Source organism: Monodon monoceros, unplaced genomic scaffold, assembly GCF_005190385.1.
Source record: "Monodon monoceros isolate NGI ecotype Baffin Bay Population unplaced genomic scaffold, NGI_Narwhal_1 Super_Scaffold_18, whole genome shotgun sequence".
In the NCBI taxonomy this organism is placed as follows: domain Eukaryota; kingdom Metazoa; phylum Chordata; class Mammalia; order Artiodactyla; family Monodontidae; genus Monodon; species Monodon monoceros.
Window position 1 is genome coordinate 68,731,679 of NW_021703774.1, and position 24,430 is coordinate 68,756,108.

A 24,430-nucleotide genomic window follows, 5' to 3' on the forward strand; every position below is an offset into this window, starting at 1 on the left:
TATAACAGTTTGCATTTGCTAATCCAAACTCCCAATCCATCCCTTCCCCACCCCGCTTCCCCTTGGCAACCACAAGTCTGTTCTCTATTCTGAGTCTGTTTCTTTTTCATAGATAAGTTCATTTGTGTCATAGTTTAGATTCCACATGTAAGTGACAGCATATGGTATTCGTCTTTCTCTTTCTGGCTTACTTCACTTAGTGTGATAATCTCTAGGTCCATCCATGTGAGTAGCAACTGGCTTTTATGCTCCACTTCACCCCCCACTCAGGTGCCCTCAGTCCAGCATTGGGAAGAGCCCAGTCTCACTTTAGCTCACCAGGAAGAACCTGGAGACCAGAGGACCTTGCAGACATTTCCTTACTCTTCTCTTATCACACTTCCTGGTCAGAGCCCAGCTCACCCTGCAAGGTGCCTGGTGATCCCTGTACTTTATTATTATATTTTTAATAAATCTATTTATTTATTTATTTATTTATGGCTGCGTTGGGTCTTTGTTGCTGCAAGCAGGGGCTACTTTTCATTGTGGTGCACGGGCTTCTCGTTGGGGTGGCTTCTCGTTGCGGAGCACGGGCTCTAGGCGTGCAGGCTTCAGTAGTTGTGGCCCGTGGGCTCTAGATCACAGACTTAGTTGCTCCGCGGCATGTGGGATCTTCCTGGACCAGGGCTTGAACCCATGTCCCCTGCATTCGCAGGTAGATTCTTAACCACTGCACCACCAGGGAAGTCCTGGGGATCCCTGTATTTTAATCCCCTCTTTCTCTGCCCCTCTGGTCCCAGCCTTCATCCAACTGATGACAGATAAGCCCCATTGCAGATTACTATGGAAATAGCAATCAGCAAGTCCTGTTTTGTCTTGGGTATTAAGGCTCTTCAGAGTGGAGCATACGTATAACAAAACACATGCTCTTCCAATAGCATTCTTTTCATAGCATAATAATGTTTTCTAATGCCAAGACCCCCTTCTGCAGGTGAGAATGATAAAGGGAAAAGAGTGTGAGAAGTGTTATCATGCCAAACACATTACTGATCTTAAAATTCCATGTAACAAAGTGATTCTCAGAAGGGTAAGGGGGGATGTATTTTGAAATTTCAGGTGATAGCACTGCCATTCTCTCTACCCTTAAGAACCACTGATTGAGGGAATTCCCTGGCCGTCCTGTTAACCACTGGACTCTTCACTCTCACTGTCGAGGTCGTGGGTTCAATCCCTGGTTGGAGAACTAAGATCCCACAAGTCACACGGTGTGGCCGAAAGAAAAAAAAAGAACCACTGATCGAGCTAAGGCTCTAAAGGAATCATTTGATTCCTAGTTTAACAGATGGTTACAGCTGACGATAGGAAAGATGAACAGCACTGTAATTATGAACTTACCCCAAGGCACATTAGCACAAGTCCAAGTTTAGAGACACAAATTCCCATGTATGCAATATGCCAAGTGCATTTATGAATATCCTACGTCTACAGTCTACGTATTATTGTTCACAGTGCTCTTTCATTTACCCTGTAATTAAGGGCAAGTCCACAAAACAGCCCATAACAGCATTTTATTGTTGTATTGATACTAGGTTTTAAGTTTGATCTCGCCACTTACTAAATTTGTGATGGTCAGTCAGTTTGTTTCTTGGAGCCCCAGTGGTTCTAGCATTAAAATTCTGGGGTTCTCTTCTAACCTTGACGTTTAACTGATGGTTGCTGTCATTAATAATAATAATGGCAACCATTTATTGAGTTCTTCTCTGTGTCAGGCACTGTGCTGAGTCCTTTAGGAGCATTGTCCCATTCTCTGTAAGGTAGGTGGAGGTATTCCCATTTAACAGTTGAGGAAACTGAGGCTGACAAAAAGGAAGAAATATTCCCCAGGCCAAATAGCTGGAGGTTGGTGGTGCTGGCATTCAGACCTGCCAAGTCTGCCTGTCTGAAGCCTCTGCTCTTAACCACTGCCCTGCTTCGCTGTTAACACATTCAGGCAGCACCTGCTGAGGCTTGGAATCCTTCCACTCAAGTGTTTATTAAACACCTGCTATGTGCCAGGCATTGTGCTAGGCACAGAGAAACGGCATGTGACCCCGAGTTGCTTACAGCAACCTGAAGAAGAGAAACCAGTAAACTAATTTCAATTTCAATTTAAATCCTGCAAGGATTTAAAGCAGGGGAGTGATGTGGTCAGATCTGGGTTTTAGGAAGACGATGCTGGCAGCCCAATGGAAGCAGGATTGGGGAAGGGCCAGGAGCTGAGTTCTTCTGTTTGACTAATTTGATGAGCAGTGATGGAGTCCTGAATTAATGAAGTGGGAAGATGCATATGATCATCACTGAGGAGGTAGAATCAGTAAGACTTAGAGATCAGGGCAAGAGGATTAAAGGTTGCCTTGATATTTCTGAATTACAGTGAATAGACAACAGTGGTGCCGTTCACCAAGACAGAGAATATGGTGGGCAGAAGAGCAGGTTTTTGAGGAGGATGACTTGGGTATTGACTGACTTGACTTTGAGCTGCCTGAAGATACCCAAATGGAGATGTCCAGCCAGCAGCTGGATGTACCAGACTGGAGTTTAGCAGAGTAAGAGAGATCTGGGGCCGGAAACTAAGGCTTAGAGACAAGAGTGTAGCAGTGGGATGGAAGCCTTGGATTGGAACGAAGCCTTTATACATAAAGGTATAAAGAGCAACAGAAGGTCAAAATCAAAGTCTCAGGAAGTACCCATCCTTATAAGCTGCTGGAAGAAGAGAGGTCTGAGAGAGGGCTATTGGGTAAGAGGACAGCTAAGGAGAATCCCCAGGAGGGAGGAGATAGAATTAACAGCACGGAGAGCCAGTAAGCTGAGAGCAAAGAAGAGGGTCTGTTTTGTAGCGATTTGGTGCCCTTCATCTCAGCAATGTCTGTGGTGGTGGTGGGGAAGGCGGCAGAAGCTCAGCTGAGGTGGGCTGGAGAATAAATTGGAGGTGAGGAAGGAGATGAGTGGGTGTGGACTGCTCTTTCTTGGCTCTGAAGAAAAGCAGGTGAAGGTTGCTGTAGGAGTGAGAAGTCTAAGGATGCCAATGGACAAAGCCAGTAGAGCATAAGGTGGCTCACGAGGGGGCAGGTGAAGTAAGCTACAGGGGATCCTGAAAGAGTAGGGGGAAGGGATGCCAAGCTTAGCCTTGGCCAGCAATAGGGATCCCTTGTCTTCTGGGACAGAAAGGAAAAAGGAACGGGTAGGGCAGATGGAGATGGTTTGGGATGATGGTGGAATAAAGTGATTAGCACCTGGTGACCTCGATTGCTCATTAAATGGGAGGCAGAGTGGTCTGCTGAGTATGAGGGGGAAGTCAGGGGACAGGAGCTTGGGAAGAATAAAGACGGTTTGCAGCAGCCACTGAGAAGACGGGAGAGCCAGCCGACCGAGAACACAAGGAAGGGCCTCTGAGCAACGGCAGAGTTCCTGATTGAGGTCAGAACCTGAATTTGCAGGAGCACTGCAAGCTGCTTGTCACAGTTTTTTTCTAGCATCACTCGGCAGCCCAAACAGAGAAGTGGAGAGTTTAAATGCTTGCGGCTGCATAGGCCGCAATGGGAGGACAGTGTGTGGTCCTGGAGGTGAGTGTCTGAACTGAGATGGAGATAAGATTGGTGGAGTCCATGGAGTCAAGGACCTGAGAGGCTGACCTGTTGAGTAAGCGCTGGAAGCCCCCAGGTGGCTGGCCGTAGGATTACATACCTATATATCTATATATCTGTACCTATATCTATAGATAGATAGATAGATTTCTTTTTGGTTGCACTGCACGGCACGTGGGATCTTAGTTCCCTAACTAGGGATCAAACCCGTGCCCCCTACGGTGGAAGCGTGGAGTCCTAACCACAGGACCTCCAGGGAACTCCCCGGCAGCAGGATTAGAAACAGGAGGATGGGGAGCCTGAGCTAGATCCTTAGGGACCTGAGGTAGATAGATGCAGCAAACAAGGAGTTGAAGATGCAATAAACACATGGCGTGAGCCTCAAAGAGTTGGGTCAGGGATTCCTAAGAGGGCGGCTGAGGCATCATGGAGAAGCATGCAGAGTTCTGAGGCCTCCCAGGCAGCGGTCATGGCCTCCGCCAGGGCTATATCACTCTCGTTTTCAGACCTGATTTTTGTCAGAGTACCTCTTTCATGCATCTATCAAGGACAGTTAAATAAATGATTAAGCCAGGAACAAGAGTACTAATGAAAGGTATTTCTTTCAGCCTTAGTAGTCATTGATTTTGGTTGATGTCATTCACTTTTCAGTCACTTGTTCAAGAAATATTTATCGAGTACAAACCATGTGCCAGGTACTGTTGTAGGCTAGCGAAGTCTGCACGAACTTCCCTTGTAGTGGGGTGATGAGTGACGTGAGGAAAAGTAAGGGGATAAGGCAGATATGTGTACATAAGATTTTAGATGGGCTGTTTAGAGAAGACCTCGCTGAGGAAGTGACACTTGAGCAGACCTGAAAGAAGTGAAGGAGCAAGTCATGTAGATATCTAGGGGAAGAACAGTACATGCAACCCTCAGAAGTTGGGGACCCAAGGATGGTCAGGGGTGGAGATTTGCTGCAGACTCTGAGCAGACAGTCAGGGTTGCACTGTCTCTTTCGCGCAGTGACTAAATGGGTAAGTAACATCTAGTGGCACTGCTAGGGGAGGGGTCCTGGTGAGTCCCTTCCACCCCAGCCCCTGGCCTGTGGGAACTGCTGCACAGGTCTTTGCTCCAATCTCCTCTCTGCCCTCCCACCGCTTAACTGTGCTGACTTGCTGGTTTTGTTTGTTTCTTTCTTCAATATGTAAGGCTTCTAGCCTTATTTAGGGATACCATCAACTCTGTGCTTTCTTTGAAAGAGTGTATATAATGCATACGATTTTGAGAGAGATGGGGGTGGAGGGAAGAGGCAGAGAGAGAAGGTATTTTTAAGAATTTGCCATGGAAAGACAAGTACATCTTAATCTTCCTCCAGGCTCCACTGAATTCCACTCTGAAGTGTTTAAGAGCAAAGCTTTGGAATCAAACAGACCCAAGACAGTACATGGAAAGCTGTTGCACAGTGGTGGGTTCAGAGTCAGAGCCACTCCTTGCCCAGACCTGGGCACTGAGGATTGGGCCCTGTGCCTGTGACCCTGACCCCCCTGTCCCAATGCAGCACCAGGAACCTAAATTGTCTGGCATCCCTAGACCAGAGGCAGCTTCCCCAAGGGGCAGGTTCTTCACTCCCTTCTACCTTGTGGAATCCTGCTCGGTTCCTTCTTGGAAAGATTCCATGAGACGGATCCAAACCATAACCAAAGGAGGAAGAAGGCAGACTGCCCCCGCCCTGGGAGCTGGGGAGGGAGATGGAGCCCACACCCAGGACCAACAGGGAGGCAGAGGCAGATAATATAGCCTGACAGCCAGAGACCTAAGGCTGGGGCTTGGACGCCGGGCTGAGCTGGCAGAGTGGGTAGGTCTGGGAAGCTTTCCTGAAGGGTGGGAGGGTGGATCTGGGGTCAGATCAAAGGGGCCCCAGGCTGGGGAAAGGGCAGAGTGATCTGTTGCCTTTCTACTAGGTTAGAACCCACCCCCATGCCCACTCTCCACTCCAAGGCAAGAACTGCCTCCTCCCAGCTTTGGAATCAATTCCCTGGGGCTCCTAGGAACCTAGCACCCGTGGGTCGGGGAGCTCATCAGAGGAGACTTGGCCCAATGAGACCACACTGCCCCCAAGCAGGGAGAAAGGCACACACTGTGTGTCCTTGACTCAGGATGGCTCCCTCTCTAGGCCAGCTACTGCAAGCTCAGTGGGAAGACTAACCAAAACTCCAGATCATCTGGAAACCTGGAAATGTGTGGCTGACAGTCCTAGGGCACTGGGATTTAGGAGGCGTGAGACCGTGGCGAGAGGTTGGCAGCTGTGAAATCCAGGAGCTGCTGGCTCCTTTGATCCCCCAGGGACGTGTCCCTGAGTATATCCCAAGTGCCAAAGCTCCCGCTTGGATGTCTTTCCCAGGTTGGTGGAGAAGACGCAGGCGTGGGGGGGTGGTTGTCACAACAGTGTGTCCTCAGCCTGGCGAGCTGAAATTCACAGACACTAGCCCAGTGCCCTTTGGGAATCCAGGCAGGCTGGGGGGCCCTGGTGGATGGGATGGGGTAAGGGGTACTGGGTTGGGGGAGGCAGGGAGACTGTACAGTCTCTCTTTGACAGCTAACATTTTCCAGAGCTGGAGCCTACGGGGGAAAGGAAATCAGAGCTTCCCACTTCACACATCTTTTTCCCATTTTGTTCATGCTGCCCAGGGAAAGCCATTAGGGCTAGGTCAGTCTGGGGCCTCCCCCACCCTCCCATGTCTCCAGCCCTGCTATAAGGAGGGGTGGAATGGCAGGGTCACTGGAAGGACAAGGCCCTAGCCTGGCAAAGGGGCCAGACTTTGAACTCTTGTATCCCTTCTTAATTCCCTGCCTGCTCAAAATGGGAGGATGGGGGCAGGGACCAGGAATCTGGGCTCCTGGGGCCCTCCCTTACTCTGCTCTAATCCCCCTGCACCTCTGATTCTGTCTCCAGGGAGTCTGGCCCACTGGCCTGGGCCTGGTCTGCAGCAGGAAGGGCCCTGGTGTTGGGGAAGCTGGCCCTTATTACCCGACTCTTGGGGCTTCAGCCTCCTTCCTGGAGCCATTAGCACAGCTGGTTTCCATAGGCCCCTAGGAGCCAGGCTCGGGGCCAAGCTACTAGGTCTTTTTTTTTTTTTTTTTTTTAATTTATTTTTGGCTGTGTTGGGTCTTCGTTGCTGCATGCCGGCTTTCTCTAGTTGCGAAGAGCGGGGGCTACCCTTCGTCGCGGTGCGCGGGCTTCTCATTGCGGTGGCTTCTCTTGTTGCGGAGCACAGGCTCTAGGCGCGCGGGCTCGGTAGTTGTGGTGCACAGGCTTAGTTGCTCCGCAGCATGTGGGATCTTCCGGGACCAGGGCTCGAACCCATGTCCCCTGAATTGGCAGGCAGATTCTTAACCACTGTGCCACCGGGGAAGTCCCAAGCTACTAGGTCTTACCTGAAGACAGTAGCTGCATTTGGGGGCTAGAGACAGGAGGGGAATGTGAGAGCTAAAGAGCTTTGAAGTGGTGTTCTCCCCAAGCTGGCCGACGTTCCTGAGTCTGACCCATCAGCCCCCTTACCCTGCCCACTGCCCCCCCCACCCCCCCGCCAGGGACAGTGAGTCCAACACCCTCTTTCTGTCTCCATCCAGAACCTCAAAGCTCAGACCTGGGGCCCCCTCAGTTTCTCCTCTGGGACCTCGCCCTTCTCGCCTCCCTCCTGCCTCTTTCCTCTTCAATCCCAGAGTCTGATTATCTGGCCCAGTGCCCACCTTCTGCAGTTCAGGCCAGAGGAGGGATATAGCACCCATCCAATCTGCAGCCTTGCCGATTTCTTTCTTCCTCCAGAAACGCCAGACCATCTCAATGGAGAGGGGGGTTCTTTAGACACCTGGCTCTTCTTCCATTTGCCATCCTCAGAGAGTGGGAGAGGAGGCATCTGGGAGATGGCTCGGGCTCCCCAGAACCAGTTTGGGGCTAGACTGCAGGCTATTCATCTTTTCCAGGGTTAGCCACTGTCCCCAGGTGCCATGCAAACCCAGGTGTCCAGCCTGCCAAACCTGTCATAGCTACAGCCTTCTCCCTCCTGCCTTGGGCTGCCAGGGGTTAAGGGGCCAGTGCAGGGCAGGGAGTGGAAATGGCAGAGGGGTCTGGCCCTAGTCACTGCATCATAAAAGCTAAAAGGAGTTTAACTGCAGGTCTCGGTGCTGACTGACTTCTTCATCCAGCAGTGCTGCCCTGGGGGGATTCCTTCAGGAGGGGGGGAGGGGCCACAGCTGGCCAGAGTCAGGTCCAGGCCCATCCAGCTTCAGATGTTGGCAACTGCCACCAACAGTCCCGGCCACACTGAATCCCCACCTCAGCCTGGAGGTTCTCTGAGAAGCATGGAGGCTCCAGAGGAAGGGGAATCGGATTTGGTGCCTTTCACTGCAGTAGGAGAGAAAGCTGAGCAGGGGCCTACGTGGAGAAAGGGATGACCTCCCATGCCAGACTGGCAAGAAGCAAAGTCTAGGTGGTGGAGCCACGGTAGAGGGACAGAGAAACAAAGAGCCCAGGGTCAAGGAATAGAATCCGTGCAGTGGTGGCCAGGCCTTGCGCAGGGGGTCTCCAGGCTCTTCAGTGACTGCCCACATCTCTGCGCCTGCCCCCTGAAAAGGCGAGCAGAGCCAGGGGCCTCTCTCAGGCGAAGGAGGTTCAATCCGAACACTGTCTTCAGCCAGTGCATCCCCACCTCCTCCTTCTCCCTTCCCTTGCTCAGCCCGCCCGCGGCTCAGTGTGCCCGGCCCAGCCCTGAGGAAAGCGTTGGCGGAAGGAGCTGGGAACCAGGTAGCAGAGCCAAAAACAACAGAGGAGCCGCCTGGCTGCCTGGGTGCGGTGCAGATCCTCCCCTTGTCTAACTGTAATCCCTCCTATCACAGTCAGTCCCCTCCTCACACCCTGTGGCTCTGACCCTACTGGGCCATACTTACCTCCCTCTTTGCAGGGCCCTGGGGCTGGCCCCAGAGGCCACTTGTCATCCCCTACCTCTGAGTCCAGCTGCCCCTTCCCCCGGTCACTGGGATTCTCTGCTCACGTCTTCCTTAGTTCTCAGGGTCTCTCCCATGTGCCCAGATGTTCCTGGGAAATGAGTTGCCTCCTTTCTAGTTCTCTGCCTCCCAGCTTGCACTGTAGCTTGCTGGAAGCTCTTTTTTGGTCTAACTGCCATCCATCCTGTTGCAATGGCAATTTCATTTGGGGAGGATCAGAGCAGGCCTTACCAGATTTGAAAAGGGCTGGTCCCTAAACCCAGGGAGACACACGAATGGAACATCCCCTTCGGTACCGAGGATCAGAGCAGACTAGGAGGCAGGATGCTTAAGTCTACGCTTGGTGCTGAGTGGAATCCTGAGGGCTCAGGAAGGCCAGGAGACACAGCTGTCCTGCCCCAGGCACTCCCAACTCCCCTCTTCTACTTTCCGACTTCCCCACCCTCTATAGAAGTCCTGCTTTATTTGCTGCCCCTACCCTGAGTGGCAGAGACCCAGGTGTCCAGCCCCACCTGGGTTTAATTTCTACATGACTCCCAGCCAACAAACTCTGTGATCCAGCAGATGCAATAACACTGGTCAGGGTGAGGCCCCTCTACACGTGCTGGCTTTGGCCAGAGAATCTCCTTGGTCCCGGTTGGGGGTGAGGGTGAGGGGTTCATGACACTCCCACTCTTCCCATCACTCCTCCCCCACTCAGCTTCAAGGGAATGATGGAGAGGAGTGGGGGAGCCTCCTCTTCCCAAGCCCCCAGACCCCTCAGTCGTGCACGCATCTACATCTACTCACACCCACACTCTTGCAACCATTCAGAGCCTGCCCATCTCCATTCCTTGTGCAAAACCAGCCACTTTCCTCATAGCCACACTGCAACGGGAACAAATCCCCAGAGTGTTTCTTTCCTAACTCTCTCAAGCCGGTTGGTTTCCTCCCCACCCCACCCCCATCCTGCCTCTGCTCCCCCAGCTTTTCTCACCAATTAAGCACCCTCCCCCACCTGAGTCTCCAAATTCCTAGGGAGAACCCCAAGAGGAGTATGACCAAGGCTCCTAGAAAGGGGAACGCGTTGCCCCAGGAGATCTGCAGCAGATTTGGTCATAATTAAAAGGCCAGCGACACTAGGAAATTCCTTCTCCTTATGGATCCCAGCGGGAAATTAAAGCCAGTTGTGACTGAATGACTGATGCTGGCTAAACTCCTCCCCATCGCCTTGTTCCAGGGCCCTAGTCCCTGCCCCTTGCCCCTAGGCTCCCCCAGCCTCCTCTGTTAGCCCCCTTTCCCGGTACCCCCAGCCCTCTCATCCCACTGCTCCCAACCCCAGTCCCCCAACCCCCTTTCCCTGAATCTCCCCTAAGCACCCCTTACACATGAGCCTCCATGCTTCTGTGGGGTAACAGGGCTGCTGGAGGCTGAGACATCCAGCCTAGCTGCCAGGCACCATGCTCTGGACCCTCTGCCCACCCCCCTCAGCCAGGGTTGGGGTGCGGGGGCTGAAACTCAGGCCCAGAGCTGCCAAACCACAAGCACATCTGGAAAAAATTCCCCTCCCAGCCCGACTTTCCTTTGTCTTACTTCTGTCTTTTTGGAAATTCTGGCTGCCTGGCCAGTGGGGGGAGTGAGGAAGTGAAGGGAGGGGAGTGGGCCCAGGCCTCCTTCCTCCACCCCAGGGAGCCCCCACCTCCAGCCTCTCCAGTTTCCTCAGCCAGACCACATCCCTCCTCTGTGCTCCTGCAGGTCTAGGCTCCCTCATTCTGGTTGACCATCTTTTGAGCGAGGTTTCTACATCCTTCTCACAAGGCTTGTGGGGGAGAGGGCCACCACTGGCCCTTCTCTTTTGCAGCAGGAGGGATGCATATTGAGGAGGAGACTGGACTATTCTGGCTGGGGTCTCAAGAGGGCTGGAGTGGAGATGGACATGGGACCTGGGTGGAAGAGGTAGGGGGCAGTGAGGGGGAAGGAGAGGCAGCAGGAGTCTGCTTTCCGCCATGTTCCCTCCCCCAGCCTCTCCTCATCCCTTTGGCTGGGAGCCTGATTTCACTGTCAGAACCTAATCCCCCTCCCTTTACCTACAGCGTTGCTGGTGCCGGGTGGATGGGGGAGGAGCACAGGCTGTGCCTTAACCCCAGGCCCTAAGCACCCCCCAGGGACCACCCCCTTCCCTCCACCACCTCTGCTTTTGTCTGTCCATCCTCCGAGAGCCCTTCGACCTGCTGCCCCCTCACTTCCAGAAGACCAGGCCGCCCGCACCCCCAAATAAACTCTCCCACACCAAACCTGGAACCCTAAAACCAGGCTGGAGCATCCAACTCCCTTCTTCAGAATTGACATTTTATTGGTTATTGCAGGGTGGGACCCTGTCAAGAAGTCCTTTCTACAGTCTAATCTCCATCCCTCCTGCTCCAGAGTCACCCTAGTTGCATTATTTTTTTCCTACACACCCGTAATTCAGAGATTTTCCTCTTTACAGCACAGAGTCTCGACCTCCAGTGTGTCTTTGGTAAATCCTCCAGCCCCTCTCCCTTGGCTCTCCTCCTCCGGGCTCCTCCCCAACTAAGGCCCCTACCTCCTTAGACCGTTCCCGGGCTCTAAGTGAAAGGGCTTAGAATCTCGGAGAGCCTGTCCTCTGCTCCACCCATGGCCACGCTGGCAGGGAGGGGCCAGGGCAGGAACCCAGGGCTGGGACCAGATGAGGGGATTTTCTTCACCGTCTCGGAAGAAGCTGGGAGGACAGCTCCGGCAGGGTGGCGGGGGTGGGGTGCGGTACGGGCATCGGGGCCACGTGCACGGATTCGCCGAGGGCAGCTGGGCTGCAGTGTCCCTCAGCGCTAGACAGGCCCCCGGGTTCCGCCCGCTCAGGGTACCGCATCCTCTGCGGTCGGCGGTCTCGAGTCTCCCGGCCTGTCTCCGAGGTTCCCTGCCTGACTTCCATTTGTTTCTCTGTCTCCTGGCCCTCTCCCCCGGGGTCTCGCTCACTCCCACTTGGGTCTCCGCGAGGAGCCGTTCCCTACCCCCTTCCTTTGATCTCCCACTTCAAAGCTGCTCGCGGCGGGGCGGCCTCTCCTTCCGCCAGTTTTACGGCTCAGAATGGTGACACCTGAGACCCCGCTCCGCCCCTTCCCCGGGGCACCCAGACTCCCCCCAACCTAGGTGGCAGCGCGGCGCGCCGAGGGCTCCGCGCCTCAGTCCCCGCCTCCCCTCCCTGCCGCCTACTGCGATTCCCTCGGGGGTCTGGGGAGCCGAGTGACAGAGAAAGCGCCGTAATAAAGAGCTCGTGTCAAGTGATTGGCTGTGACCTCTGCCCTCCCCAGCCTGGCGCTCCAGGCTCCTGGTTAACCCTTCGATGCCCGCCCAACGCTTTAAGAAGAATGAGTCTCTTTGCTTCAACTTCCAGAGTCCGCAGGCGCTACTGGAGCCCGATACCGGGTGGGGAGTCGAGGGTGGTGGGTAGGGGGTGAAGCCCCCTCCCAGCCTCTTCGAGTTGTTCCAGTAGGGGGCGCCGTTGCCTCACTTAGGTGCCTGGCCCCTAAACCCCAGGGCTCCCCAGCCGATCTCGAGTTCGGAGCGGTCACACTGGATCCAACTCAAGCTTCAGTGGAGCCGGAGCTTGGCCGCCCATTCTCTTCCCCAGCTCTGGCTTGCAAGCAGGGGTTCACCCGCCGGTGGTGTCGCCGGGTGTCCGGCGCCAAGGAATCGAGCGCACCGTGTCAGGTTGGGCAGGGATGGGGAACAAGCGAGGTGCGACCCTGTGCCTCGGACTGCAGGGCATGAGAGCCCAGCATCTGTGCCCCGGGCCTAGCGCCCTCTCCTCTCGGTTGAGAGCCCAGTCCGAGGGCTATAGCCCTCCGTCCGCCTCCTCATCCACCCACTGGCGCGGGAGCCAGCAATCTCGGGCCCTCTCAGCGAATTCTGGACCCGCCCACTGGGCTAGATCCAGAGGATGGGGTGGGAGTGGGGGTGGGGTGGTAATGCAGGGCCGGGGCTCAAGGCCCCCCAGGTGGGGTGGAGGGGGGGCGGAGCGGGAGGCGGGACCACCTCATTCTTGGGCAAGGGCGGGTCCACAAAGGGTATAAAAGCTGCCCGCGCGAGAGCCCAGGCCGGCTTTAGGGTTGTCCTCGGATGAGTCCTGGTTCCTGAGTCTTACCATCCGGCGAAGGCGGCGGAGACATCTCTTTCGACTAAAGGACTCAGCGTCCAGTGCTCCAGCCGAAGGATCTAAGGGGACCGCCACTAGCACCGCCACCATGCCCAACTTCTCTGGCAACTGGAAGATCATCCGATCGGAGAACTTTGAGGATTTGCTCAAAGTCCTGGGTAAGGAGATTTTTGAGCGCCCGGGAGAGGAGAGGGGGCTCCGCCGAGGCCTCGGAGGTGGGTACGAGAAAGAAAGGGAAGTTGGAATCAGGGCGTGGGAAGCTGGGCGCCTGCATTCCCAAGAATAGGGGTCAGACGCCTGGGTCCCGGGGCGCTGAGCCCGAACACCTAAATCCTTCTTCCTCTGGCGGGGCGCCCACGGACGCCAACTCCTGCGGCGACTCAGCCTCTGAATCAAGTAGAAACCAGAAGCATGAGGTCGGTATTCCCTGGGGTGAGGCAGTGGGGTTCTCCGCAGTTCGGAAGCTGCAAACCCTGCATCCAGGCTGGGAGCCTGGGTCCCTACCCAGCCGAGCCTCCCACCCCCACCCCAGGCATTCCTGCCTCCTTCCCCTTGCCCCCCGCAGGTAACCCAATCCCCGGGCAGATTCCAGATCTCTCTGTGCGGGGCTCCACCCACCAGGTGATCCGTCACCGCTGGGCCCCCAGATCCCCCTTTCTTTCCCTTTCAGAACTTTTCCACTCTGCTCCCCCCACCCTCCATCTGTGAGACAAATATTTTCCTACAGCGAGCAGCTCCAGAATCCTAAACTCGCTCTGGATAATTATCACTTTCTTAGATTTCAACAAATGGCTTCGTGTGAAACCCCAGCCATCCCCTCCCTTTGAGAAAATCCGAATTCTCTTCTCCCTGCCTCCCTGGAGACGGGCTGCAGCCCAGCTAGGTCTGTTGGTTAAAGGTGGAGGAAGTTGAATCTACCCAGACTGCCCTTCCCAACTCCAGTGTGCCCTCTGGTGTCTGGGGAGGAGGGGTGGGGAAAGCCTGGGCGGGCTGGGGAGAGGGCTCTGCAAAGAGATGGAGGTTAGTCAAGGACCCAGCCACTGGGAAGCCACCTGGAAACCCTGGAGCCATCAATTTCTGAACTGAACAGAGAGACCCCAGCTGGAATGAGCAGAGGGCACCCTGTGTGGGGCCGGGGGCTGTAGAAATGAGCCAGGAACTAGGAAGGGGCTGGAATGCAGTGAGGAAAGCAGGGATTTCCATCCTTCCTTACCATTAGTTCTGCTTGCAGTCTGACCACAGTATTTCTTGTAATCATGTCAGCCTTTCTTGCCCTACCCTTGTTGAAATTAAAGATCCAGGACTTCCCTGGTGGTCCAATGGGGACCCTGCACTTCCAGTGCAGGGGGCCTGGGTTTGATCCCTGGTCGGAGAACTAGATCCCGCATGCATGCCTCATGCTGCAACCAAGATCCCGCGTGCCACCAAGATCCTGCCAAAGGATAACAATTTTCCCTTCAGAAAGCCTAGATGCCATTCCATGCCCCAACTTCTCTGGATTCTGGCCCCTCTCCCCAGTGGAGGAGGCAGTGGCCTGGCACACCCCCAGGCCCCAGCTGGAGGATAAGATCCCAAACCCAACCCTGTTGTCTGTCTGTCTTCAGTCTGTTTTTCCTCCCTGTGGGGTCTCTCAGAGCCACGTGCCCTCCTCAGGGCTTGCTGTGGGGCAGATTGAAAACAGACCCGTCAGACAAACACAGTCCTGAATCAGCCAACGTTGGCTGAGCCTGGCCCCAGCACCACAGGTACCAGAAGCTGGCTGGAGGGGTGGCTCCTCTGGACCTAGCCTTGCTTCCGCAGGAATCTCAGTCCCTTCTCACCCCTCTTTGTCCTATGCAAGAGTCTCTCTCCTGGGGAGGGATGCTCAGGTATTTGGGGGATACCCGTCCCATCCAGTATGATGGTTACGACACATAGCTAGCAGCTCCTGTTCCTATAACGGGAAAGATGGATAACAGGATGGACTTCCCGGGTAGCACCAGAGTGAAGTAGTCTTTTTGTCCAAGGAGGTGGAGTGGGATATGTCTCTTTTACCAAGTCAATTAGTCCTGGGAACCTCAGTCATTTCTCCCTGGACCCAAGAGATTGGCAGCCAAGAAGTAGGCTCCTGGGGCTCCTGAGGGAGAGGGCTTCCTCCCACTCCCTTCTGTCTGGAATAGAGTGGGTCTGCTCTGGTGCCGAGGGGAAAGGGGATTTGTTTCTCTAGGGACCCAGGTCTGGAGGAGGGCCAGGGGGTCTGGACCACATTGGGAGATAGGGAATCCCACTTGCCTGGCCCAGCCCAGCTTGGCCCCTCATCCCACCCATTGCTTCCCTGAAGCGTTCTGCTCCAGTTCAGGGCAGGAGGCCAGGCCAGGTGAAGGGTGTAGAGCTTGGACCTGGGCCCTGACTAGAGGTGCCTCCCTGCCTGCTTGACTTCCTGCCAGAGGGCTGCTCTCTCCGGCTCCTCCACTCCTTTTAAATAACTAGGGAATAGAGAGAAGGGGTCCAATCTGGGAAAGGATAGGGGGACAGGCACAGGGACTCTGAATCCACAGAGGCTGGATGAGAAGACCTGACCCCTGAAGTGGGGTGGGTGTTCCTGGAGTCGGGCCCACATCAGGGGAGGGGAGGGGAGTGTCCCTTTCTGTTCCAGGAGGGCAGGTGGGCAGGAATCCGATGCAGGGAACTTTGTCTGGCTTTTTCTTTGCCTGCCTTTTATCAGTGAAAATAACAATAACAATAAGAGTAGCTATTGTTTCCCGAAAACATATAGATGTGCCTGGCACTGCGTGTGCTAGGGCCTAAACACACATCATCCCATGTGATAGGCTCTTGAAGAAGTTACTGTCTCCATTTTACAGTTGTGGAATCTAAGGCTCAGAGAGGTTAAGCCATTTGCCCAGGGTCACCCAGCCTGCAAGGGAGGGTGAGCCAGGTGGAAATCATGGCCTAATGGATCTTATTTCACAGCCGGTGGTGTCCCCAGGCTGCTGACCATTCTGTAGGGGGAAACAGCTGTCCCACCTCTTCCCCTGCTGAGAATCCCTGCTCCTTCTCATCCTGGGGAGGGACAGAGGCTCAGCAAATAAAGGCCACAAGACAGGGGAGGTGAGTGGGCAGAGAGGGAAGTGGCCCCTACTCCAGGACGTGAGTAGTGAGGCCTGGCCGGGGAAGGCCTGCCCTGCACGTGGGCGGGGGAGCAGACGCAGTGACTCTGATGAGCTCACCCCAGCAGATGGTCTCCAGCAGGATGGACAAAGGACCAAAAGTGAGGTGAATTGAGCCAAGGCGAGCTGTCGCAGGATGAGAGGAATGGGGGAAGCTGCCCCCAAGAACCGAGTGAAGAGCTGAGACTTGGGGATCCCGATCCAGGGCTGCTGACTCATCCAGGTGGGGCCGTAGCTAGAAGCAGAACTCCCAAGGGCGGGGCACTGCCTCTCTGTCCCTCCTCCCTGAACCCACCAGCCATCAGGGCTGTACCACCTGCCCTCCCTTCAAGGTGCTTTCTTGGACACCCAGGCAGCTTGCCCCTCTTCCCAGCCGCTCACAGTTCAGCCTGCTCCTGCTGTCCCTGGGGAGAGTGTGAGCCAGGCGCCTGGAGCACCCGTAAGAGTCGAGCCTCTCCTCTCCCTCCAGGGGTGAACGTGATGCTGAGGAAGATCGCTGTGGCTGCAGCATCCAAGCCAGCAGTGGAGATCAAACAGGAAGGAGACACTTTCTACATCAAAACCTCTACCACCGTGCGTACCACAGAGATCAACTTCAATATTGGAGAAGAGTTTGAGGAGCAGACTGTGGACGGGAGACCCTGTAAGGTGCGTGCCGGGACGGGGTCCCTCAGGCTCATGGCATCTATTGCCCTGCCTCTCAACATGACATTTTCCAGTCTTTTCCTAGAGTCTTTCCTCCAGTTCCAATGGAGAAAGTCCCTAGATAGTGGTGGTGGGTAGAAAGGGGGTGCATCCCCTATACCTCTCACAGCATTGTCCCTGCTGTGGGCCCACCTCACTTGACCACCCTCTCATGCAGAGCCTGGTAAAATGGGAGAGTGAGAACAAAATGGTCTGCGAGCAGAGGCTTTTGAAGGGAGAGGGTCCCAAGACCTCCTGGACCAGAGAACTGACCAATGACGGAGAGCTGATCCTGGTAAGGCCTGCCTCCTCTCAGCTCAGAGCAAGCCCAGCGCTACCTTCAGAGATTTTCCGGGACATTCCAGGGTGCAGGAGATTTAAGAACAACTGTGGCTGGTCTCCCCGTCTCCTATGAGGCTGCTGGGGCAGGACTAGGCTGTCCCTGTCCCATACAGTGTCCTTGTGCAAACGTAAAAGGGTGTCCCTTCCATTTGGAACAAAGGACATGCGCTGAGAGGTCCCAACAGTTCTCCGCGGGGATCTTCCTGGCCTGGGGAGAAAGACTTAGGATGGACCCCTGGGGCTGTATTGTCCTCCATCCCATGATGCCCAGGCATTTTGTGACCAGCTCTTACCTGTCAGTCCTGAGCCAAGAAGTAGGTTTGGACCTGGAGGTCAAGCAGAGTACCTCCGCTCAACCCTCCTGCAACCAAGCACAGGACCCAGGCTAACAATGACTTCTCCCCTTTCAGACCATGACGGCGGACGACATCGTGTGCACCAGGGTCTACGTCCGAGAGTGAGTGGCTGTGGCCCAAGAGCCGCCAGAGCCTGCCACCAGCCCATGCTCCCTGCTTCACTGCCTCATGGGCTGCCCCTCCCCCATTCCTTCCTTCTAGGCTAGCTCTCCCCTCACCCCAGTCACTTCTGGGGGTGCTAGGATGCCTCCTGCAGGGGCTCTGCTTTTTTTGGCCCCTCCTCTCCTCCCATACACCAGCAAAGTGGGATGGATGGCAGGACCCCAGATCACCCGTTCCAGAATCACTCCCCCCATCCCAAGTCAGCAGTCCCAGCCCCAACCAGCCCAGAGCACCATCTCTCTCTTTTTCTGCAAGGGGACCTGAGGGCCCGACTGGGAAGACCGGCCCTCTGTCTTCCACTCTTTGTCCCTGTAGCCCATACAGTGTAGAATATTTATTGGTTAATTTTATTAAAATGTTTTAGAAAATAAAACCTGTCTCTGGCTCATTGGGAAGGGGTTGGGTAAGTCACCTGAGTTCAACTTTGCCTCTAAATTGCAGTGTGAGAGAGTCGATGTTTCAGCAGCACCGGTGCGACTTACACACCTGGGAGGGAACCACCTTCCTTTCACCTTTCTCATCACCACCCCCTCATTTGCTGCTGAATCCATGAGCATCACCTTCACTTCCCCTCCTCCAGCCTCCTTTGTCTCCTGCTCTGGCTTCCAAGGCCACCAGGGCCCCCCTGACTCTGAGCTGGCACGCTGGGGAACTGATTCCCACCTTCTCCCATGATGGTGACACAGCTTCCTCCTCCTCCAATTGTTCCTTCTCTCTCCTCCAACCCCAATCTGTGGGCGACCCTGGGCCTGGCCTTGGCTTCCCACCTGGTTCCAGACGAGCTCGTCACCGCCCACGGGCTGGCCTTGCTCTTACCCAGGTATCCTCTGTGTCTGAGACAAACCCATCTCTGCCTTGAGATCCCTCACTCTGCCCCATCTGCCCTGTCTCCTGGGTCTTCCAGGCCCCTTGGGTCCTCCTCCCACTCACCTCACTGAGCCTCCACACTCAGGTCTGTCCCGTGTCTTCCCAAATTCCATCATCATCTCTCTCAAATGCCTGCCCTCCTTCCCCAGGCCAATGCCCTAGACCATGCTTTCTCACTGCTCACCTCCTAACTGGTTTGCCTGTTTGCTCTTTACATTATCATGCTGTGATAGGGCGAAATGAGCACAAGTGTTAGAATAAGAGAGGCTCAAATCCTGGTTCTGCCACTTGCTAGTTGTGTGACCTCAGACAAGTTACTTAGTGTCTCTGAGCTTCAGTTGTCTGGATTTTTTGTTTTTGTTTTCGTTTTCTTTTTGCGGTACGCGGGCCTCTCACTGTTGTGGCCTCTCCCGTTGCGGAGCACAGGCTCCGGACGCGCAGGCTCAGCGGCCATGGCTCACGGGCCCAGCCGCTCCGCGGCATGTGGGATCTTCCCGGATTGGGGCACGAACCCGTGTCCCCTGCATCCGCAGGCGGACTCTCAACCACTGCGCCACCAGGGAAGCCCCTTGTTTTTGTTTTTAATTGAAGTATAGTTGGTTTACAATATTGTGTTAGTTTCAGGTGTACAGCAAAGTGATTCGGATATATATATATATATTTTTTTCAATTCTTTTCCATTTTAGGCTATTACAAAATACTGAATACAGTTCCCTGTGCTATACAGTAAATCCTTGTTGTTCACCTATTTTATATATGTTAGTGTGTATCTGTTATTCCCATACTCCTAATTTATCCCTCCCCCATCCCCTTACCCCTTTGGTAACCATAAATTTGTTTTCTATGTCTGTGAGTCTGTTTCTGTTTTGTAAACAAGTTCATTTGTATTATTATTTTTTTGGCCACACTGCCCGGCTTTCGGGATCTTAGTTCCCTGACCAGGGAGTGAACCCTGGCCCCCTGCAGTGGAAGTGTGGAGTCCTAACCACTGAACCACCAGGGAATTCCCTGTATTATTTTTTAGATTTCACATATAAGTGATATATAATATTTGTCTTTCTCTGTCTGACTTACTTCACTTAGTATAATAATCACTACGTCCATCCATGTTGCTGCAAATGACAATATTTTATTCTTTTTTATGGCTGAGTAATATTCCATAGTGTATATATATATATATATATATATATATATATATATGTATATATATATATATATATATACATATATATATACATGCCATATCTTCTTAGGCCAATCGTCCGTTGATGGGTACTTGGATTATTTTCCATGTCTTGGCTATTGTAAATAGTGCTGCTCTGAACATGGTGGGGGAGTACATGTATAGTTTTGAACTAAACACAAAATAATGTAATTCAATAGCTTATGTACTGGGAATTTTCAGCTGGGTCTAGCTTCAGGTATGGCTAAGTCCAGGGACCCAAACAAGTACATCAGCCTCTCCCTTTGCATCCATCTTGCTCACCTCTGTTTCTTTGTGCATTGGTCGCCTTCAATCCTATCACACAGAAATGTTCTCTAAGTCATAGGAAATTGGCTTCATATGCCCGAAGCTTACATGGTTACCGCTTGAGATCCAAAAACAAGTGGGACTCTCTCCCGGGGTCTATATCTTCAACATCCCAGAAGGACTCAGTCTGGTTCTGCTTATATCACATGACCATCCCTTGGACCCTTGGTCTAGTTGCTGTTGGCAAAGCAAGGGGCCCACTGATTGGCCAGGCCTGGACCTCATGCCACACCCATGGCCAAGGAACAGGTCTGGTTCGGTGATTAACAATCGCATCAGAATCCCATGGGATGGGAAGCAGCACTTTTCCAATGAAGAGGGCTGCTATGAGTCTCAGGCTTCTAATCTAGAAAACAGCAATTATATATAACATCTACCTCACAAGGGTGTTGTAATAGTTAAATAAAATAAATCTCATTACGTACATAGCACTTAGCAATAGTAAGCTCTTAGCATCTCTGATCTATCCTCCACAGTGCTGCCAGAGGATCCTTCAAAACATACATTTTATTATGTCAGAGCCCTGTTTAAAAAACCATAAAACAAGACACAAAATCCCTTTAGCTGCACCCCCTCTTTTTGTCCAAAATAAAGTCCAAACGGGTATTAGAGGCCCTTCAAGACATGGCCCCTGCCCTTTCCGGTGTGTGTTCCTCCAGGCAGGCCTCAGCTCCAACCTCCCCTGCATGGTATGCTGCCCTCTCACCCACTGGCATTCAGCTGCTTCTCCAAAGCTTAGCTCCTCACACGGCCTGAAGCGGCCTCTCCCTCCATCGGCACAGTGCACAGTTGGTGGTCACGCTTCAGAGCCTCTGTGTCGGCTAGGGAGCCTCCTCTCCCTGCAAGACCGGGATGCCCTGGGGCCAGAGCCTTCTGTTCCTGCCCCAAGAGAGGCCACATTCGGCAGCTGAGGGCAGAGGGTCAGGGCCAGGGAGCAGGCAGACAGTGTGCAGAGTCCTTGGGTAAGCAAGTCCCGTCTCTGAGTGTGGGGTGGGGGAGGTGAGGGACCCTTTCACTTATTCATCCAACTATTGTTTCCTGAGAGCCTCCTAGGAGCTGGGCACCCTGCTAGGTACTGGAAACACAGAAATGAATAAAATGGACAAGATCTCTGCCCTCATGGGGGCTGTGGGGGGGAGGGGAACAGACCTTTAGTAGGGAAAGATGGTTAAAAAGTAAATGCATCAATAAATATGCAAGGGACTTCCTTGGTGGTCCAGTGGTAAAGCACCCACCTTACAATGCAGGGGATGCGTGTTGGATCCCTGGTCAGGAAACTAAGATCCCACATGTCGCAGGGCAACTAAGCCCATGAACCACGGCGACTGAGCTCACGCGCCTCAACTAGAGAGCCCGTGTGCCGCAAACTACAGAGCCCACGAGCTCTGGAGCCTGGGTGCCACAACTAGAGAGAAGCCCATGCACCACCACGAAGACCCCGCACGCCTCAACGAAGACCCCGCGTGCCGCAACTAAGACCCGATGCAGCAAAAAAAAAAAAAAAAAAAATATATATATATATATATGCAATTACCTGTGTGGTAGGTGCTATGAAGGAGAAGCGGAGTAGAGGGAGAGAGTGCCATAGAGAAGACCTCATTTAGATTGGGGGTGGGCAGAGCATCAGAAGAGCAGGTGTTTTGGAGGACAAAGCACTTAGGGGGGGTCCTGGAGGACTCAGTGGGGTAGAGCAGAGGGGAAGGTGCTCTAGGCAGAGAAAACCATGGGGTAGAGTCTCTAAGGACAGTTTGGGGCTGTTCAAGGTCCCATAACTGGAGTGCCTGGCAGCTGGGGGCGGGCCATCAGTGGCTGGATCGTGCAGAGCCTGAAGGACCTGAGGGCCACAGTAAGTATTTCTTTTCTTTTTTTTCTTTCTTTTTTCTGGCTGCGCCTTGCGCAGCTTGTGGGATCTCAGTTCCTGACCAGGGATCAAACCCGGGCCCTCAGCTGGGAGAGCACGGACTCCTTACCACTGGATCACCAGGGAATTGCCACTATTTCTTATTATATTCTAAGAGCAATGAGAAGCCATTGAAGGATTTTTAAAAAGGGGGTGGCATTTCACTTGTGTTCTAAGGATTTTCTTCTGGCAGCCAGGTGGAGATGGAACAGAGAAAAGGGGAAGTGAAGGAAAGCCATCAGAAGACTGGTGAGATGCTCGGGCAGGAGGTGGAGAAAAATTTGGGGGAGGGTGCAGACTGTGATGCATTAGAAGGGAGGCGTCAAGAATGGCTGTCTGGGGGCTTCCCCGGCTTCCCCGGTGGCACAGTGGTTAAGAATCCGCCTGCCAATGCAAGGGACACGGGTTCGAGCCCTGGTCTGGGGAGATCCCACATGCCGCGGAGCAGCTAAGCTCGTGAGCCACATCTACTGAGCCTGCCCTCTAAAGCCCACGAGCCACAACTACGGAGCCCACGAGCCACATCTACTGAAGCCTGCGCGCTCTAGAGCCCGTGATCCGCAACAAGAGAAGCCACCACAATGAGAAGCCCGCGCACCGCAACCAAGAGCAGCCCCCACTCGCTGCAACTAGAGAAAGCCTGTGCGCAGCAACGAAGACCCAATGCAGCCAAAAATAAATAAATAAATAAATATAAATAAATTTATGAAAAAAAAGAATGGCTGTCTGGCTTTGATCGCTGCTGGTGCTGTTTTCAGAAATGAATGAATCAGGCTGAGCTTTCTGGATGCGTTTTGTGTTTGGTTTAACCCAGAAGAGTCTTAACTTGTCAGCCTGAGCCCTTTCTTTATCTTCGGCATCACCTCCTCCCCTCTCACACCATCCTTGACTCCAGCTCAGTCTGGCCTGCATCCAGGCTGCTGGCTCCCCAACCTACCCTTCCCCCGTCAACTTGACTCCCCACTCCCACCCTGGAGAGGCCTTTTTTCAAGGCTTTCCCAGGCCCTTGTGGCTGGAGCTCAGTCTGTCTGTTCGGGGCATCTGCTCTTGTTTCTCTGCCTAGCTTGTCTCTTTCTGAATAAAGTTGTTGAGAATGGCAGACAGAAGAGACATTTCTTTTTCCCAGGAGATCTCGGAGGGCAGGGACTGGGTCTCCCCCATCGGACTGGGGGTTCTCTGAAGGCAGTAGCCGTGTGTCCACCCTGAGACGGAGGCTCCCCTTGGGCAGGCACTTCCTCCTGGCTCTGCTTCTCCAGTACTTCCCTGCCTGCCAGCCTGAAATGACGAGGAAGTTATAGTCCTGGACCCAGGAGATTGGACCAGGGAGCGGCCACCTCACCTATTTGGCCCAGCCCAGCCCAGCCTGTGAGAAAATCTCTCCAGCTTCCCCTCCCAACCCAAGGCCTCTTGGGTTCCTCTTCTGTTACCTGCCCTCATTACTCAGCAGTGCATTGGAGGGAAAATGCATAGGACCCCCCACCCCCTGCATGCATCCTGAAAATTCTGTGAGATATCTGTGGGCAGAGTCTTTTCTAGAGTCCAAGCTTCTCAGAGGAGAAGGAGAAGGTGAAACCTCTGGGGCAACAGAGGGGCCTGGGTCACTGAGCCCCAACAAGGGCCAGAGCAAGAAGAGCCAGAGAGGAAGGGAGGGCAAAGCCAAGGGAGGGGGTATGTGTGATTCTCTCCTGAGGTCAGGGCTGGCACACATGGCAGGGGCACTTACAGGCACTGGGACAGTCTACAGCGACATCTTAGGGAAACTGAAGTATACACACACACACACACACACCAAGAAACAGGAGCATGGAACTGAGAGAAAGGTCTAGAAATGTCAAAACCAAGAGAGTCAGGGCACAGCTGAGACCAGAGAGGAGAAAGCCCTGGGGAAGCCAAGGCCCAGGGTACCTCTGAGGCCTCCAGAACCTGAGGGCAGCTCCGTGCCAGTGTGTGACAGGAGGAACCACGTTACAGGAATCCACATGGGAGGGATTGGCAGAGGTGGAGCCAGATACAGGAAGCCCTGAGAGAGGGGAGAGAGAGAGACAGAGAGAGAGACAGAGAGATCTAGGCTGGAGAAGGCTGAGATACTCAGGAGGAGGGGAAGAGGGGGAAAGAAAGGGCCCCAGGGGTGGGGCTCAGAGGAGAGGGGCATGCTGGTCAGGCCCTCTGACCCCAGGTCCCAACAAAGGGCTACTTAAGGACCGCCACAGGCACAAGATGGATGGGACTGGGGCCGCCAGCCCTTTGTAGCGGAGGATGAAAGGGAGCAGGCTCTGAGGAGAGTCCCTCAGAGTCCCCCACCTCTTGCTGGCTCCTCTGCCTCTCTCCTCAGTGACTTTAGGACTCTTCAGGTGTCAGTGGAAAGGGAGAGACTGGGGTGGGGAGGTGGGGAGGAGTCCACCCAGGGATTTCTCCTGCCTGGGCCAGTCGTACCTGAGAAAGACGAGGGACAGGATAGCAGGACAGGGACAGCTGGGGGACCTGGGAGGGTCCTTCAGTCCGTCTAGAAAGTGAATCCGTCATATGCAAATAGGATGCAAAAGCGATGCCTACGGAGGTCCCCCGGCAGTTGAGACTGCGGCTCTAGTGAGGGTCGGGGGTCCCCAAGTCAGGTCCTCCCACCTCTCCTTCAAGCCTGCCACTGCCCTCCTGACCTCTTGGCTTCTTCCTTCCTCTGTCCCCCTTGGTGCTGCCAGTC

At 54.0% G+C, this 24,430-nt stretch overlaps 1 protein-coding gene across 1 annotated transcript; it reads left to right on the forward strand.

The window, feature by feature from the left end:
- Positions 1–12,690: 12,690 nt before the first annotated feature.
- CRABP2 (cellular retinoic acid binding protein 2) lies at positions 12,691–17,806 on the forward strand. The gene is made up of 4 exons (XM_029229852.1): positions 12,691–12,899; positions 16,360–16,538; positions 16,753–16,869; positions 17,327–17,806. Exons 1-4 carry the CDS (start codon positions 12,830–12,832, stop codon positions 17,375–17,377), a joined length of 417 nt encoding a protein of 138 aa, XP_029085685.1. The 5' UTR covers positions 12,691–12,829; the 3' UTR covers positions 17,378–17,806.
- Positions 17,807–24,430: the final 6,624 nt, after the last annotated feature.

Excerpts from the sequence above, each read along its gene's own strand:
- CRABP2 (XM_029229852.1), top strand. The coding sequence starts at position 12,830 with ATGCCCAACTTCTCTGGCAACTGGAAGATCATCCGATCGGAGAACTTT. Across the intron at positions 16,539-16,752 it reads TGGACGGGAGACCCTGTAAG|AGCCTGGTAAAATGGGAGAG; the intron begins GTGCGTGCCGGG and ends CCTCTCATGCAG. Across the intron at positions 16,870-17,326 it reads ATGACGGAGAGCTGATCCTG|ACCATGACGGCGGACGACAT; the intron begins GTAAGGCCTGCC and ends CTCCCCTTTCAG.